We start from the raw sequence: 14964 nt of genomic DNA on the forward strand, positions 1-14964 counted from the left end.
GAAGTTGGTTTCTGAGATGGTGTTGTGGCTGGGACAGTGGGTTCCTTGTAAACACACATACACATGTGTGCACACACACACACAAACCCCCACACAGACACATTCACACAGATGCACACATGGACAGAGGGTAGGCACATACACAGACACACTCTTACACACAGGTACAGTTTTGCCGTCACTCAGAGACAACCAGATAATTCCCTGCTCTGGACTCCAAGGGCAGCCTTCTCGGGTTGGCGGGGGCAGGAGGGCCCAGGATCAAGGCCAGGCCACAGGCAGACCCCTGAGCAGCTCAGAGGCTGTTCACTCCCTGCTCCCACGCCCAAGAAAGACCAGGAAAGCTTCTGCCCCCTTGGTTTCTCAGGGCCGTCATTTTCCCTAGAAACTAAACACTCGCCCCATTTTCAGAGACGCTGGGCAGAGGACGTGCTTGCGGAGAAGTGGGTCACAAAACTGAGCAGGTTCTCACCCGATTGGGTAGTTGATCTTGTGAAGTGAAAGGCGGGCTCTGGCCACTTCCTGGAAACGCCCTGGCTCGTCAGCTGCTGTGTTTTTCTGTGCAAAGAACCCCCCTGCTCTCCTATTCATTTCTGATTTGGTAGGAAGGCCTGAGGTCTCCCCTCGGGACTCAGTGGCTCCTCAAGATGTCACAGGGTGTGTGTGACACATGGCCAAAGTGGCTCCAGGAGTGAAATATGAGAAAGACTCTATCTTTTCATAACCACTGAGCCCCACCCTGAGGGCTTGCTGGGATCCCAAAGGGGGTGGAAGTTGGGGTATGGGCACTGAGTTGCAGGAAAAAGGGAATAAGACCTGCAGAACGTGTCTTAAAGGAAGCAACAGTGATAGGTTTTATAAAGAGGTGGGGGTGTGAGGAGCGAGGGAGGATGGCCAAGAGCAATGAGCTGGTTTGCTTTTCTTTTTTAAAAAAATTGTCGATTGAGAGAGAGAGAGAGAGAGAGAGAGAGAGAGAGAGAGAGAGAGAGACAACATCAATTTGTTGTTTCGTTTATTTATGCATTCCCTGGTTGCCTATTGTATATGCCCTGACTGGGATCAAACCTGTAATCCAGGCATATCAGAACTACCTTCCAACCAACTGAGCCACCCGGCCAGGGCACAATGAACCAGTTTCTCCATTAAGGAGCCCTTGGCATTACTGACAAGTTTATGGAAGATTCAGGCTGGGGTTGATATCCATGGGCTCTTACCTGGAGGGCTGGGGCACAGCAGTGAGTTTCCGGTATGTCCTCAGGACAGAGGCCCCTCTTGCCCCTTGGACAGCAGGTGCCCTGTCTCTGAGCCCCTTTCTTTGCAGGCTGGGTTTTGATACCCCCTCAGCCTGATCTTCATGCCAATCTCTGGTCCAGAATCTCTCCCCTGACTTTCTGACTTTGGCCCCAAGTCCTCCTTCACCCGGTTGAACTCCTGACCTTCTAGGCTCCTGAGAATCTGGCTACACCTGAAATTCCAGGTTTAGGATATTGTGTCCCATGCTTGGCTCTCTGTTGGGAGCTGGGTTTCCCACCTCCAGTTGAGAGGATTGTGCAAGAGCCAGCCTGATCATGTGTCTGCAATTTCTAGAAGACGGAGCAGCACCGCAAGTTCTCTCTTTAGAGAACCATCGTGGCTCTGGGCAGGGAGGTATTACTTAAAATCTTATTCACAACAACTATGAAATCTTGCCCATTACATCTACTTCCTCTTTTAGTTGTATTCACACATGGGAAGTGGCTGGGGGAGGAAGTGTGAGAGTGACTGTGAGTGAAAGCAGAAGGCTTGGAGGATGAAGGAGTCGAGCCTCTAGTTCGGTCTTGCTGAGGGGCTCAACCCAGGGGGACCCGTGCGAGGCTGAAAATGTACCTGCTGCTGCTCTTTCCCCTCCTCTTCTGGGTTCCAGGTAAGTGGGATCTGGGTCTGAACTCATGGGAAAAGCTTATGGGCAGGAGAAGGTGGCAGCAGGAGGAGGTGGCTGCCAGGGGGAGAAGTGGCCCAGAAGGTGTCCTGCTGAGAAGTGGACCCCATTTCTAAGTAGTTCCTCCAAGCCATGAGACTGTGCGGTTCATCCACTCAACTCACCACCAGTGTTTCAGCGGCTACAGTTGCCAAAGAAGAAATATGCAGCCTGGCTTTCACACAGAGCCCAGCGGAAGGCATACCTCCTAACCACCTCGGGGGCTGATAATTCAAGAGGACAGAAGGATGGGGCCCATCGGTCACAGCAGAGGAGCCCTGGCTGCTCAGGGGAGCTGGCGATGCTTGCTCCTGGACCTTTGTGACTGTGTTAGAAGCAAGGGAGGCTTTGGGAAAGAAGTGAAGGTGGAAGGTGCTTGAGGGAAGGAAAGCAGGGAGGTTGCCAGACAGGGAGGGGGGTGATTCTAGGTCTTTGAGGTAGAAGGCAGTAGCAGAAGTTGCCGAGGGAGGGACTGGAAAAATCTAGAGGAGGTAGCTTGGTTGGGTGAAGAGGAAAGGAGCAGCTGGGACATGGACAGAGGGTTGAAGTGACCTTGAAGTTGCTGGATGCCACCGGTTGGATTACAAATTAAGGGGATTGTCTTGAAAATGTTGGAAGGCCTGAGGGCTAGGCCTTTGGGCTTCCTCTCTCTCTGGAGTCACTCCCTTGTTGATCTCATCTCCTCTCTTGGCTTTAAATGCTATCTGTGTACAGATGACTCCCAATCCTGTATCCCTATTCCCTGGACATCTTCCTAGATTCCAGAATCTTCTACCCAATTGCCCATTGAACAACTCCACTCATATACTGACATTTCAAATATGACCTGACCACTCCTTCCCCCTTCAACTCTTTTCTGTCCCACCGTTGCGTTGGGAACCTCCATCCTTCTAGGTGCTCAGGCAAAACCTGGGCATCCATCTCCTCTTATATCCCATAATGACCCTTTGACAATGTAAGCCACATCCTATCTCTCCTCTAGTCAGAACCTTCCAATGACCTCTCATCCCACTCAGAGTAAAAATCCAGCTCCTTACTGAGCTACCAGGTGCTCACCATCTGAGTTTTTCCATCTCATTGCTGTGGGCTCTTCTCTATTCTGCTCCCCCTGGTTCAACCCACTTCAGCTACAATGAACTTTTAGATGTTCTTTGAACATGCTAGGCACACTCCTACCTCAGGGCCTTTGCACTGCTATTCTCTTGAGCCACAGGTTCCAGTCCCTCACATCTTTCAAGTCTTTGCTTCTCACAGAGGCCTTTATTGATGACCCTAATTACAATAACAATTTTTTTTGGCATCATTTTGCTCCCGTTTGTCTCTTCCCTTCCCCCACCTTGATTGAATATAAGCTTCAGGAGGGCAGGGATTTTTTGCACCTACAACCATACCAGGTACAGATCCAGGGGTGGGCAAACTTTTGACTCGAGGGCCACAATGGGTTCTTAAACTGGACCGGAGGGCCGGAACAAAAGCATGGATGGAGTGTTTGTGTGAACTAATACATGCTAATACTGCTGCTGGTGAAGGAGCGGAGGGGAGAGCAAGAGAACCCTTCACTCTTTCGGCTCCGCGGGCCAGATAGAACAGCCGAACGGGCCGGATCCGGCCCGCGGGCCGTAGTTTGCCCACGGCTGGATTAGACAAATAGTATGAGTTAAATGAGTGAATGTATCTAATGGAGAGGGAGCCATATGATTGTTGTAACCACCCCAGCTCCAGACCAAATCTTTCTACTTTCATAGAACTGAACTATTGAGACTCTTAACATTCATTAGAGAGGACATACATTGCTCATGGGTATGTAAAATGGTGCAGCCACTTTGGAAAACAATTTGACATGCTTGAAAATGCTAAACATACGGTTACCATGTGACCCAGCAATTCCACTCCTGGGTAAATACCCAAGAGAATTGAAAATATATGTCTATGTAAAAAGTTGGACGCAAATGTTCATGGCAACATTATCTCTAATTGCCCTAAAGTGGGAACAACTCACATGTGCATCAACTGATGTATAAATAAATATAAATGGTCTGTTCATACGATGGAATTTTTTAAAGCACTCTTCTTTCTTTTTAAAAAAATATACTTTTTATTGATTTTGGAGGGGAAGGGAGAGGGAGAGAGAAATAGAAACATCAATGATGAGAGAGAAACATTGATCACCTGCCTCCTACACGCCCCCTACTGGAAATCAAGCTCAAAATGGGGCATGTGCCATGACCTGGATTGAACCGTGACCTCCTGGGTCATAGGTTGACACTCAACCATTGAACCACACTGGGCAGGCAAAGACTCATTAAGAAAAATGAAAATACTACATATCGAAACTTAGGCAACATAGCCAAAGCTGTATTCAAAAGTAAATTCTTAGGAAAAAACCTAACAGTTGCCCAAAGAGTTCCACAGAGTTACCCTGTGAACCAGCAATTCCATTCCTAGGTACGTAGCTGAGAGAACTGAAAACACATATCCAAGCAAAAAAGAGTATATGAACGTTCATAGCAGCTGCACCTCCTGAGGCCAGCAGCACAGGCCAGGAGCACTCACTCCTGTGGCCATGGGTCCGCTGGTGCGTCCTCCCCCTGAGACCAGTTAATACTGAGATGCTGCAAATGGACGAAGATTTATGGGCCACAGGGAGCGGGAGGGAGGGAGTTATAGGAGATAATTATTGCTCAGAGTCAGTGCTTTGTTTCCTTGAGCTCCGCAGTGGTGCCGTTAGGTGGTTTTGGAGGTGGCTCTGAGCCAGGGGAACTTGGAAGGACAAAGGTCTGTGCTGTGGAAGGTGAATTCCTTCCTTGACTCTGTCCCACTCCTCAGGCCTTGGACTTGTCGGAGGTGCTCACAGTGCAGGCGGCGGTGGCCCTGCCCTCAGGTGGTGGTGACAGGTACATGGGTTTGTGTTTTCCAGGCTCATCAGTTCCCATCACGGGTCCAGAAGCAGTGAGAGGTCAGGAGCGGGGAGTCTTGACTGTGCAGTGTCGCTATGACCCAGGATGGAAGACCTACCTGAAGTGGTGGTGTCGAGGGGCTGTTTTAGGAAGCTGCAAGATCCTTGTTCAAACCAATGGATCAGCGTTTGGGGAGAAGGACCGTGTGTCCATCCGGGACCATCAGACAAACCGCACATTGACTGTGACCATGAAAGAGCTCAGGCAAGAAGACACAGACACTTACTGGTGTGGGATTGAGAAAACTGGAACTGACCCTGGGTTCCGTGTTAAAGTGACCATTGAACCAGGTAAGAGGACGTGCGTGTGTGGCTGTGTCATTTCAGGGCCTGCTCTGCCCTGGTCCCTGAGGTCCCTGTCCAGTGACTGAACTCACTCAGATGAACTGCCACAGAGGGGGGTGAGTCCTGAGGTCTCATGGAACCCTGGCTGCTCACTTAGGTTGGGAGGTGCAGGGCTTCTCTTAGATGCTCTAGCGGCTCAAACCATTCTGGGCACATTTTTTCTCTGCACAGCTCATCGCCTGAGTCTATTGCCATAGAGACCACGGTGATGGCCCAGTTTTAGCTCATGGGCTGAGGGAAGCTTCTACCGTGAATCCCAGAGATTCCATTCCTGCCAAGGCTTCCCTGGCACCTCTGGTGCCCTGGTGTCCCTGCTCTTCCTGGAGGTTGGGGCCCGGGCTCATAGCCGCTGGCCCACCCCTTGTTCCATATCTGGTCTCAGGGGGAAGGAGGCCCAGCACAGTTGGGGCTGTGGGTCACTCCCGAGGTCTGGAAAGGCTTCCACAGCCAAACAGTTGCATTCTGCGTGCCTGACATCCCACCATGAGCCATGGATGCATCTGGGCTTGGAGACGTTCTCTTCCTAAGACCTTCTGGAATAGACACTCCAGGGAGCATCTGGGTGTGAACAAGTGTATCTGTTGGGCTCTGCTTCTGCCGACCCTCGGACAGCCAGCACCAGCTCACAGGGCACTTACAGCCGGGAGGGGACCCACTCATAGCGTCCCCACCACACCTGGAACCCGGGAGGCCTGTGGTAGCTGCCAAGTGCAGCATGTTCCTTGTCTCATGGGATCTTGAAAATGATTCTGAGCAGGAACTACCCCATCACAGAAACTTAATAACTTGTCCAAAGGAAAGGCTCTTCTTGAACATTGTGATTTTGCTCAGGGCCGGCCCTGACCTTAGAAGTCATAGCTCTTGGGTATGTTAGTTACCTGGCACGTCCCCATTCTGCTCTGGTCCTTGCTGGATAAGTAAGATGGGGAGGTACTGGCGGAGGCCCTGCCATAAACAGCGGGAGTGTTTAAAGTTTAGCTGAACTCCAGCTGCCATTGCCCTGAGGCAATCCGGGGCCCCCTGAGCCTTCCCGGGCCTGTGTGATGACCCCTTGGACCTGTGCCCAGGTCTCCTACAGCCAAAGAGATGAGTGGTCCTGCTGTAGGCCCCTTCCCGTGGCCCTGCCCCAGGCTCTGCAGGCCAGGGCAGCCCACATCCTCCCCGGCTCTGAGCTACGTGCAGGGCTGCGGGTGGGACAGCAGGAGAGTGGAATGTAACCTATTCTGTATGACAAGCACCAACTACAGTGTTGACCCCCACCTCTGCCATCGCCTCCACTGCCAACGCGTTCACAGTACCAGACACCCCAGAAAACTCCACAGGCTTCCTGAATGTGACCAGCCAGCACTCCGATGGCAGGTAAGTCAGCATGGATGCTGCTATTCCCTGTGGCCCACTGGTCCCAAACTTCTCCGGTGTGGGGACCCTTTGTGGTCCCACGTCCCAGCCAGGATGCCAGGGGCCCTTCCTCTTGCTCTCAGGCCGCGCAGTGTCCTTGGTGAGCCCCCACCCCCATCCTGCGTCCTGGAGCTCAGTGCACTTCAGAGGTTTGTTGGTTCATTCACGCATCCATCCCACTTCCACTGAGTTACATTCTGCTTGGCCGGCACTGTGTTGAGCTCAGGTCTCACAGATATAGAGTGTCCCATGCGGAGCTGAGAGTGTGGGAGATGGAAGAGCCGACAGTCAGGGCAGAGGGCATGGCTAGAATGTGTGGGCACAGGGTCATGGGGCCACAGTGCCTCCGGTCCAAATTCTGGGAGAACAGGAAGGGCCTGGGGAAGCCCTGTTTCCCTAGTTACATTAAGGCAACAGCAGTGACCCTGATAGGCCCTGGTGTCTCTAGAGCCCCTAGCAGCTCACAGAGGACTTTCCTGTGTGTTATTCTGTTTGTACGTTGACCCTGCTGATGACCACGTACATTTCCATCCTCAGGCTTCCCACACCAGGGACTCCTTAGTCCCCTCACCCATTAGACCTCTCTTTGGGGGAGTTTCTTTCTACCGGACTGCTTTTAACAAGTAACAGCAAGGAGTTTCTCATTTTATGAGTCAAAGCCAGATGTAAGTGCCAATTGGAGCGTTTGCTCACATTATGGATAACTCACTCATTTATTCAACAAGTAGCTATTGAGCCCCCCTCATATCCAGCACCGACTTAGGAAACACAGGGGATGGGAGGTGAACAAAACAATCAAGCTGTCTGTCTGCCCTCCAGGCACTTACAATCAAGAGATAATTAACATACCAAACAGAGTTAATTAAGTAATTAATTGATGAATTTATTTTACAAATCTCAGTGTAAATAGTGATGAGTAAGAGATAATCCTTATTTTCATCAGCGCAGACTGCCATCTAAAGCAGCGTCAGCTTAAACAAACAGTTGCATTCCGGGCGCCTGACATCCTATCGTGAGCCATTGAGGCCTCAAGTTCTGGAGGCCAGAAGTCTCAGTCAGGGTGTCAGTAGGGTTGGTTCCTCCCGAGGCCTCGGTCCTTGGCTTGTAGACGGCCATCTTCTCCCTGAGTCTTCCCATGGTTTCCCCTTTGTTTGTCAGTGTCCCAGTCTCTTCTTATTATTATAAGAACCCCAGGCATTTCCTCCCAGAAGAGGAAGCGAGGGTGAGAAGAGTAAGAAATGAGGAAAGAGAGAGAGTGTGTGTGTGTGTTGTGGGGTGTGTGTGGGGGGGAGGGGTGTGGGGCTCGCGGGCGGGGGAGGGCAGTGGAGGCCAATGTCAGCCTTGGCCATTTTCTTGGAATGAAATGGGGCTGTTCTGGGATGTTGAGCACAGGAGGGAGGTGATGGAACTCTGGTTAAAAGCATCTCTGGCTGCTGTGCTGTGTTGATGATGAACAACAGGAGGGTGCATGAGTTTCCTGTGGCTGCCATAACGAAACAGCACAAACTGGGTGGCTTAACACAAGACAAGTTTATTCCCCCACAGCCCAGGAGGTCCATGATCTGAAATCAAGGTGTCGGCAGGGCTGGCTCCTTGGGGCGCAAAGGTAGAACCTGTCCCATGCCTCTCTCTTGGCTGTTGGTGGCTGGCAATCCTTGGCGTCCCTTGGCCTGTGGCTGAATCACTCCAGTCTCTGCCCCTGTTGTCACATGGTCTCTGTGACCGTGTCCCTGTTGCCCCAATTTTCCTTTTATAAGGACACTAGTCATTGGATTAGGCCCACCCTAATGCAGTATGACATCATCTTGATCACATCTGCAAAGCTTTTATTTCCAAATAAGTCATGATCCCAGGTTCTGAGTGACATGAATTGTGGGCTGGGGGACACTATGCAGCCAGGTCAGAGGACCAGTGAGGAAGCAGGAGACCTCACCGGTGCCTGTTGTCATACTTCTCTTAGGCTTCTAGACCCATGAAACTCCCTTGTGGAACCCTCCTCTCCTTTAAAAACAACAGCCATTTTTGAGGGCACCCAGGAGTGGGGTTCCCAGGCTGGAAACTGCAGGCCAAAAGGTGTGTGGCCCTGTCTGCTACTGGGTGGATGGGATAAGGCCCAGAGGCAGGAGGTGAGCAAGGGCGCACCCGTGTCTTCTGTTGTTTCCAGTGGCGACTCCCCGAAGCTCTTCATCCTCCTGCCCCTACTCTTTACTCTGTTGCTGCTTCTCTTGGTGGCAGCCTCACTGTTGGTGTGGAGAATGGTGAAGCGACAGAGGAAAGGTGAGAGGACCTGGCTGGGCTGGGCTGGGTGGAAGTGTGTGTGTCAATGGCTGGGATGGTCATCCAGGAGCCATCGGTCCAAGGGGTTGCCCATGGGGTTTGGAAGGGGTGTTTTCCCAAAGGCCACTGGTAGCTGAGCCCAGGAGGCGCTGACATTAGCTGTCTGCCTTGCACACCCCTCCTTGACCTTCTCTTCTCTCTGACCCACCACTTCCTTCTCTGTTTCCTGGCTTGACTCTTGGTGGCAGAAGCGGCCATGACCGTAGGCCCATTTTGGGAACCCAGACACTTCAGTGAAATTTATATGGTTGCCAAGGAGGTACTGAGCTGACACAGAGGTAGGCAGAAACACATACACATGCAAGAATGTGCACATACATGCACGAACACATATAACACAGTGCACGCACACACATGAACACACAGATAACACACATGTGCACATAGAGAGTATACATATGCACACACACACGTGTGTGCTTGCGTATGCATCATACACAGAGTTCTCTGGGTTGTATTTTAAAGGTTGGTTGAGATTCCTACTTTTGCTCCTCCTCCGCCCCAGCCATTCACTCACAAGCCAGCCTCATCCAACAGGGGATCTGGCCCCAAACAAACCCTCCTCCTGTCTGGCTCCACTTCCACATCCTCATGTAATGGCACCGCCCCTTCTCAGAGTCCACTGGGACCTGCGCTCTCTCTCATGGGGTCCTCTCCAGCCCGCTCCCTCCCCGCAGCCTGGGGGATCTTGTAGTCTGGGAGGAGGGAGCCTGGCTCTGTTCATCACATTTTCCCCCAAGTGCATTGTCCGTGGCTCACGTTATAAATACTTTCTGTGCTCCTCAGTATCTAGATTTTGAAACTAAAAATCTGACTGTTTTTGTCTTTTAGCTGCTGGGATATCCCCAGAGCAGGTAAGAGAGTCCCTGAGGGCAGACCAGCACTTTCCCTCATTTTCTGTCTCCCAGGGGCCCTGAGGTCCAAAGGTATCAGGCAGACCATGTGCCCAAGTGCCCAGATCCTCCCAGCTGCAAGGCCAGGGTGGATGGAGGGGGTGCTGGAAACAGCCAGAGGAGAGGAGGGCTGGAAGGGGAAAGGCGAAGGAGACAGAGATGTGGGAGCTGCATAGGAAGCTGGGGCGGGGGGCTGGGGGGGAGGCAGGGCAGCAGAGGGGCTGGTGTCCTTCTGCGGAAGAGGAACCTGGGCTGTCTCCCAGGTGCTCCAGCCCCCGGAGGACAATGTCTGCTATGCCAACCTGAACCTGAAGCAGACAGGAGCCTCGCCCAGCTCTCCCAGGAAGAGGGCCCCCACACAGCCCTCCTCCTCTGCCCAGGACGACCAGGGGGAAGTGGAGTACATCACCATGGTGGGTACTTGCTGGGGCTGCTTTGGGCCTTGGATTCATCGTCCCTGCTTTGAGGATGGACTTTCCCCCACCCCTGTGGGCACAGAGGAGGGTGGGTGCCGGGCACAATCGCAGCCATTGAAAGACTTGCCTGCTGGGCTCCCCAAGGCGCTTGGCCTTCGGAAGTGTCTCCACATCAGGTCTCCACATGGGGGACTGGGAGCCGGTCAATGGAGACCCAGCCAGGCCCAGTGACCTGGGAGCACACGCAGAACGTGCTGCCCTGGCACAGAGTTGAGGGAGAGTCTCCTGCTGTGGCTGGAGCTCAGGGTACCCTGCAGGGAGGAGGGAGGCGGGGCTGGAGGGCCTGGGAGTGGCCTTCAGAGTTCCTGAGGGGCGTGTCCCCCAGCCTCAGGGAGGCCTCCTCATCCATGAGCACCCCACCCCTCCCCCCACCAGCCTCCCTGACTTGCATGTGTCTTTGTTACAGGCCCCCTTTCTGGACAAGGACATTTGCTATGCAGCTCTGTCTCTGGACACCTCAGATCAGGACTCAATCTACATCAACACACAGGACCTCATCACCCCCCGTCCCAGCAGGAGCCAGGAGGAGCTCATCCAATACAGTGCCATCAGGAAGCCTTAGCTGTGCTAAGGACCCCCTGCCTGACCCCACATGAGGCTTGTCAGCATGTTCCTGCCTCGTCTGCTTTCTGCTCCCAGTCCTCTCATCGCTCCCAGCCCGGAACTGGGCTCCAAGCCTGGTCTCAGGGGGATTCTGGGAGATAGAAAGGGGTTTCCCCATTTTCCTTCCTCTCCCAGAGGCTGGGGCTATGGTCTGGGGTAGCTGAGGGAAGAATAATGATGATCATGACATTAATAGCAACAAACGTCTATTTATTGCTGCCATGTGTGATGGGTTGAATAACAGCTCCCAATGCTATGTATGTACTAATCTCCAGAATCCGTGAGCATTAGCTTCTTTGGCCAAAGGGGCTGGGCAGATGTAATTAAATGAAGGATTTGGAGATGCGGAGATTGTTCTGCATTATCCTGGCAGGCCCTAAATAGAACCACAAGGGTCCTCCTTGTAAGAGGGAGGCAAGAAGGTCACAAGAGAAGGCGCTGTGACGATGGAAGCAGAGGTTGGAATGACGCGGCCAGGAGCCAAGGAAAGCTGTAGCCTCTAGAAGCTGGAAAAGTCAAGGACTGGATGCGTCAGAAGGAACCAGCCTCGCGGAGACCCTCACCTAAACCCAGTGAAAGGGATTTGGAACTTTTGGCCTCCAGAACTGTAGGAGCATAAATGAACATTGTTTTCATTGAGCCACTAAATTGAAGGTATTTGGTTAAGCCACATTGGGAACAGATACCCTATTGTGGCAGGTGCTCTTTCCTAAATGCTCTACCTATAGAAACTCATTCAATCCTCACAACAGGGCGCCTCCATTACTGCCCCATTTTACAGATGAAGAGTCGAGGTCCAGAGAGAGTCTGGGCCACTACCCTGCACTGTGAGTCTAGGGAGGATAGTGTGTGTGTGTGTGTGTGTGTGTGTGTGTGTGTGTGTGGGCACCTGCATTCACACAGCAATAGTTAGTGAATATTTACAAACTCCGGACTCACCATGCTTCTTCTAGAGTCCTGGTAGCCCTCTCTCCAGAGAAGTGGTCAGCAAACTGCGGCTCTCGAGCCACATGCGGCTCTTTGGCCCCTTGAGTGTGGCTCTTCCTAAGCCTTAGGAGTACCCTAATTAAGTTAATAACAATGTACCTACCTATATACTTTAAGTTTAAAAAATTTGGCTCTCAAAAGAAATTTCAATCGTTGTACTGTTGATATTTGGCTCTGTTGACTAATGCGTTTGCCGACCACTGCTCCAGAGCATGTCCTGAATCCTGTCCAGTCCCATTGTCTCCATGGTGACCAGCCTCGTTCAAGCTGCCATCCAGTCCCCTGGCTGGAGTCCCTCTTTCCATCTGTGTCCATTCTCCCAGCAGCCAGACCTGCTCACTCCCTGCTTATCACCCTTGGGTGGCTTCTTCCACAGCCTATGAGGCCACCGGGATCCATGGTCCCTGCCTGAGCCTATGACCCTGTCTCTGCCAACTCTCCCTGCCCCTTGCTGTCCTTCACCCCCAGGGGCCTTCCTGCTGTCCTTGGAACTTAATAAGGCTTGTTAACCCTCACCTGAGGATATATATTTTTTCCATTGATTTCCTTAGAGAGAGTGGAAGGGAGGGGGAGATAGAGAGACAGAGATAGAGAGAGAGAAAACATCGATGTGGGAGAAACACATCAATTGGTTGCCTCAGGGTTGGGGGCCTGGAAGTGTTTAGGGGCCATTATCAGTGGGTTCTGGGGCTGGCCTCACTTCTCACAGCTGTGGACACCCAAGGGGCCTGGGGAGGATGGTGGCCATCCCAGCATGATTGTGCTCTCCCTCCCGGGGGAATTCCCTAGCATGGCCACAGCTTTACGATCCGATCATGGGGAATTTGCAGAGTCCTGACAAGCTTACATATTCTTGGGCTGGTCATTTATGCTGCTGGGGTCAGAGAGAGACCGTGTGACCCTGGCCGTTTTAGGATTTACACCGAACAGGAAGTGCTGACAGAGAGATCTTTAAATGGAAAAGGTCAACGTTAAGCAAAATCAGAGTGAGGCAAAATAGAAAAATAAAAGTCAAAATAGAAAGCCCTGGGCCAGGGCACCGCTGTGCCATTTTAACTTCTGTGTATAACGGGGTTTTACTGCTGAGTTTTTAAGCAGCCAGCGCCAAGCAGAATCCACAAGTACCTGGGTTTGTCGGACTAGTTACATCTTTTCTAGTAACTAGTGGAGTTCCTGCCATGAATCTCCTGACATAAATCGAGAAACACCGGGGAGACTAGAATGCAGCTCAGTTTAGTTTGGCTGGAGGACTCTGGTTGCTTCTGCCTTTTTCTGGACCGTGGATATGGGCTGGAAATGGAAGTTTCTGGCAGCCTGGCTGAGCTGAGGAAAAAGAAACCAGCTTAGAAAGACAGATCCATGCCTGGCTGGCGTGGCTTATTGTTGAGCATTGACCTATGAGCCAGGAGGTCACGGTTCCATTCCCTGATCCCCAGTATGGGGCGTGCAGGAGGCATCCGATCAATGGTTCTCTCTCACCATTGATGCTTCTGTCTTTCTCTCCCTCTTCCTTCCTCTCTGAAGTCAATAAAATATATTTTTCTTAAAAAGAAAGACATCCACTCTGATCACTTTCGATTGTTTTATTCAAGCTTTTATAAAGGTGTCCACCAGATATACTGCTGGGTTGGTGGCTGTCTTTAAAGGGACCTTTTCATGTCCTCAGGGACGGGGTTGACTAGCCCATGGCACTTGGGAAAGCTGCCCCATCCATCCTACAGCGGCACGGAGCAGACTGCTGGCTGTGGTCCTGCCGGGAAGCATCGGGTCCTTTCGGTGGGCCTGACTACAGGAATCTACCTTGAAGCCAGTCCAATTTGTTCAAGCCAGAACTGGAGTTTAGACTGTGGTCTGGAAGTGGTCAGGGCCCCGGGGGAAGGGAAGCAAACATATGCAAGAGGTACGAAAGGAAGTTGTTTCGTAATGTTTATAGATTGGCATCTCAGCGTTGTCTCGGCCATATCCGGTGGCTCCACGAGTACTTTAAGGCAGATCTTGGGTGCTGGTCTAGCACCTTTACTGCAAGAGAGAGAAAGTCCAGACATGGTTCTTCTGGTCTGAGTGACGGCGGCATTGGCCATTTTGTGGTACCGTTTCCAGGCGAGCGCACTTCTGCGAAGGCAAACGCCAAGGTATCTAACCACTCAGCTCTGGCGGAGTGCCTCGTTAGTCACAGCCTGTCTAATGCTACTCGGGCCTCCCTCCCCTGGCTGTTGAATTATTAATATTTAAAGATTCTACTTTATAAAAGTTGTAGGGTTTGGGCAGTCTTCTTTTGAGAATGCTGTGCTTTCAGAAGACGGAGCCTTTCTGAGCAGTTGACAGAGACAGGCACACTGGACTGGTAACCTTCAAAATGCATGATGAAGACAAGTGTTGGATTGACCTTAAAAACAGCAGCCGCTTAGCCTTGGGAGGGCCAGGCTGCTGGACTAAGTCGATTTCACGTAATCAACAATGTTTTAGATCCGGAGGGACTGATCCGGCCTTTTATTTTACCAAGTAGGTGCGTTTTTAGCCAAAGTGATTGGAATTGGTAATTAATCGGTCAGTTCACTGAAAGAGTTGGTTAAATCAGGGAATCATGAAAGAGGTATTCTTTCTCTAAATGCTTTGTCTTGACTCCAAATACTTAAGTGTGTAGCAGTTCGCTGGTATTTTGATGTCGACCTGAGCCATTCCTTTGCCGTTCTCAGGGGCTGTTGCCAGTTCAGCATGAACTGCACACATGTGGTGTGGGGCCGGAGTCCAGTTCCAGTTTGTCTGATGTGGAGGAAGATGCGCGAGACACTTGTGAAGCAATCAGATTGCAAAGCCCTATCTCATTTTCCTGTTTTTCCTCAGAATATTTCACAGCTCTCTCACTCATTCCTAATTTGACTGCATTAAAAAAAAGTGACGTGCTTTTATCGAGTCTTTCCAAAGCATTCCATTTCGTTTTTGTAGAAATAACAGTTCTCTTTTTGCTTACACTCTTTTTCATTGGTATCCTTTCTGTTGATACTCTTCGTT

General features: G+C 51.5%; 1 protein-coding gene across 2 annotated transcripts; it reads left to right on the forward strand.

Moving 5' to 3' along the window:
* The first annotated feature begins 1663 nt into the window (after positions 1-1663).
* Positions 1664-13419, forward strand: LOC118671168 (CMRF35-like molecule 1). Of its 2 annotated transcripts, XM_036338974.1 has the most exons (7): positions 1668-1903; positions 4875-5204; positions 6494-6617; positions 8821-8933; positions 9825-9847; positions 10150-10299; positions 10769-13419. In XM_036338974.1, exons 1-7 carry the CDS (start codon positions 1861-1863, stop codon positions 10922-10924), a joined length of 939 nt encoding a protein of 312 aa, XP_036194867.1. In that variant the 5' UTR covers positions 1668-1860; the 3' UTR covers positions 10925-13419. The 2 variants fall into 2 exon arrangements, with proteins under 2 accessions (XP_036194868.1, XP_036194867.1); XM_036338975.1 differs by lacking the exon at positions 10150-10299 and having other exon boundaries at positions 1664-1903.
* Positions 13420-14964: the final 1545 nt, after the last annotated feature.

Source organism: Myotis myotis, unplaced genomic scaffold (genome assembly GCF_014108235.1).
Source record: "Myotis myotis isolate mMyoMyo1 unplaced genomic scaffold, mMyoMyo1.p scaffold_m19_p_17, whole genome shotgun sequence".
In the NCBI taxonomy this organism is placed as follows: Eukaryota; Metazoa; Chordata; class Mammalia; order Chiroptera; family Vespertilionidae; genus Myotis; species Myotis myotis.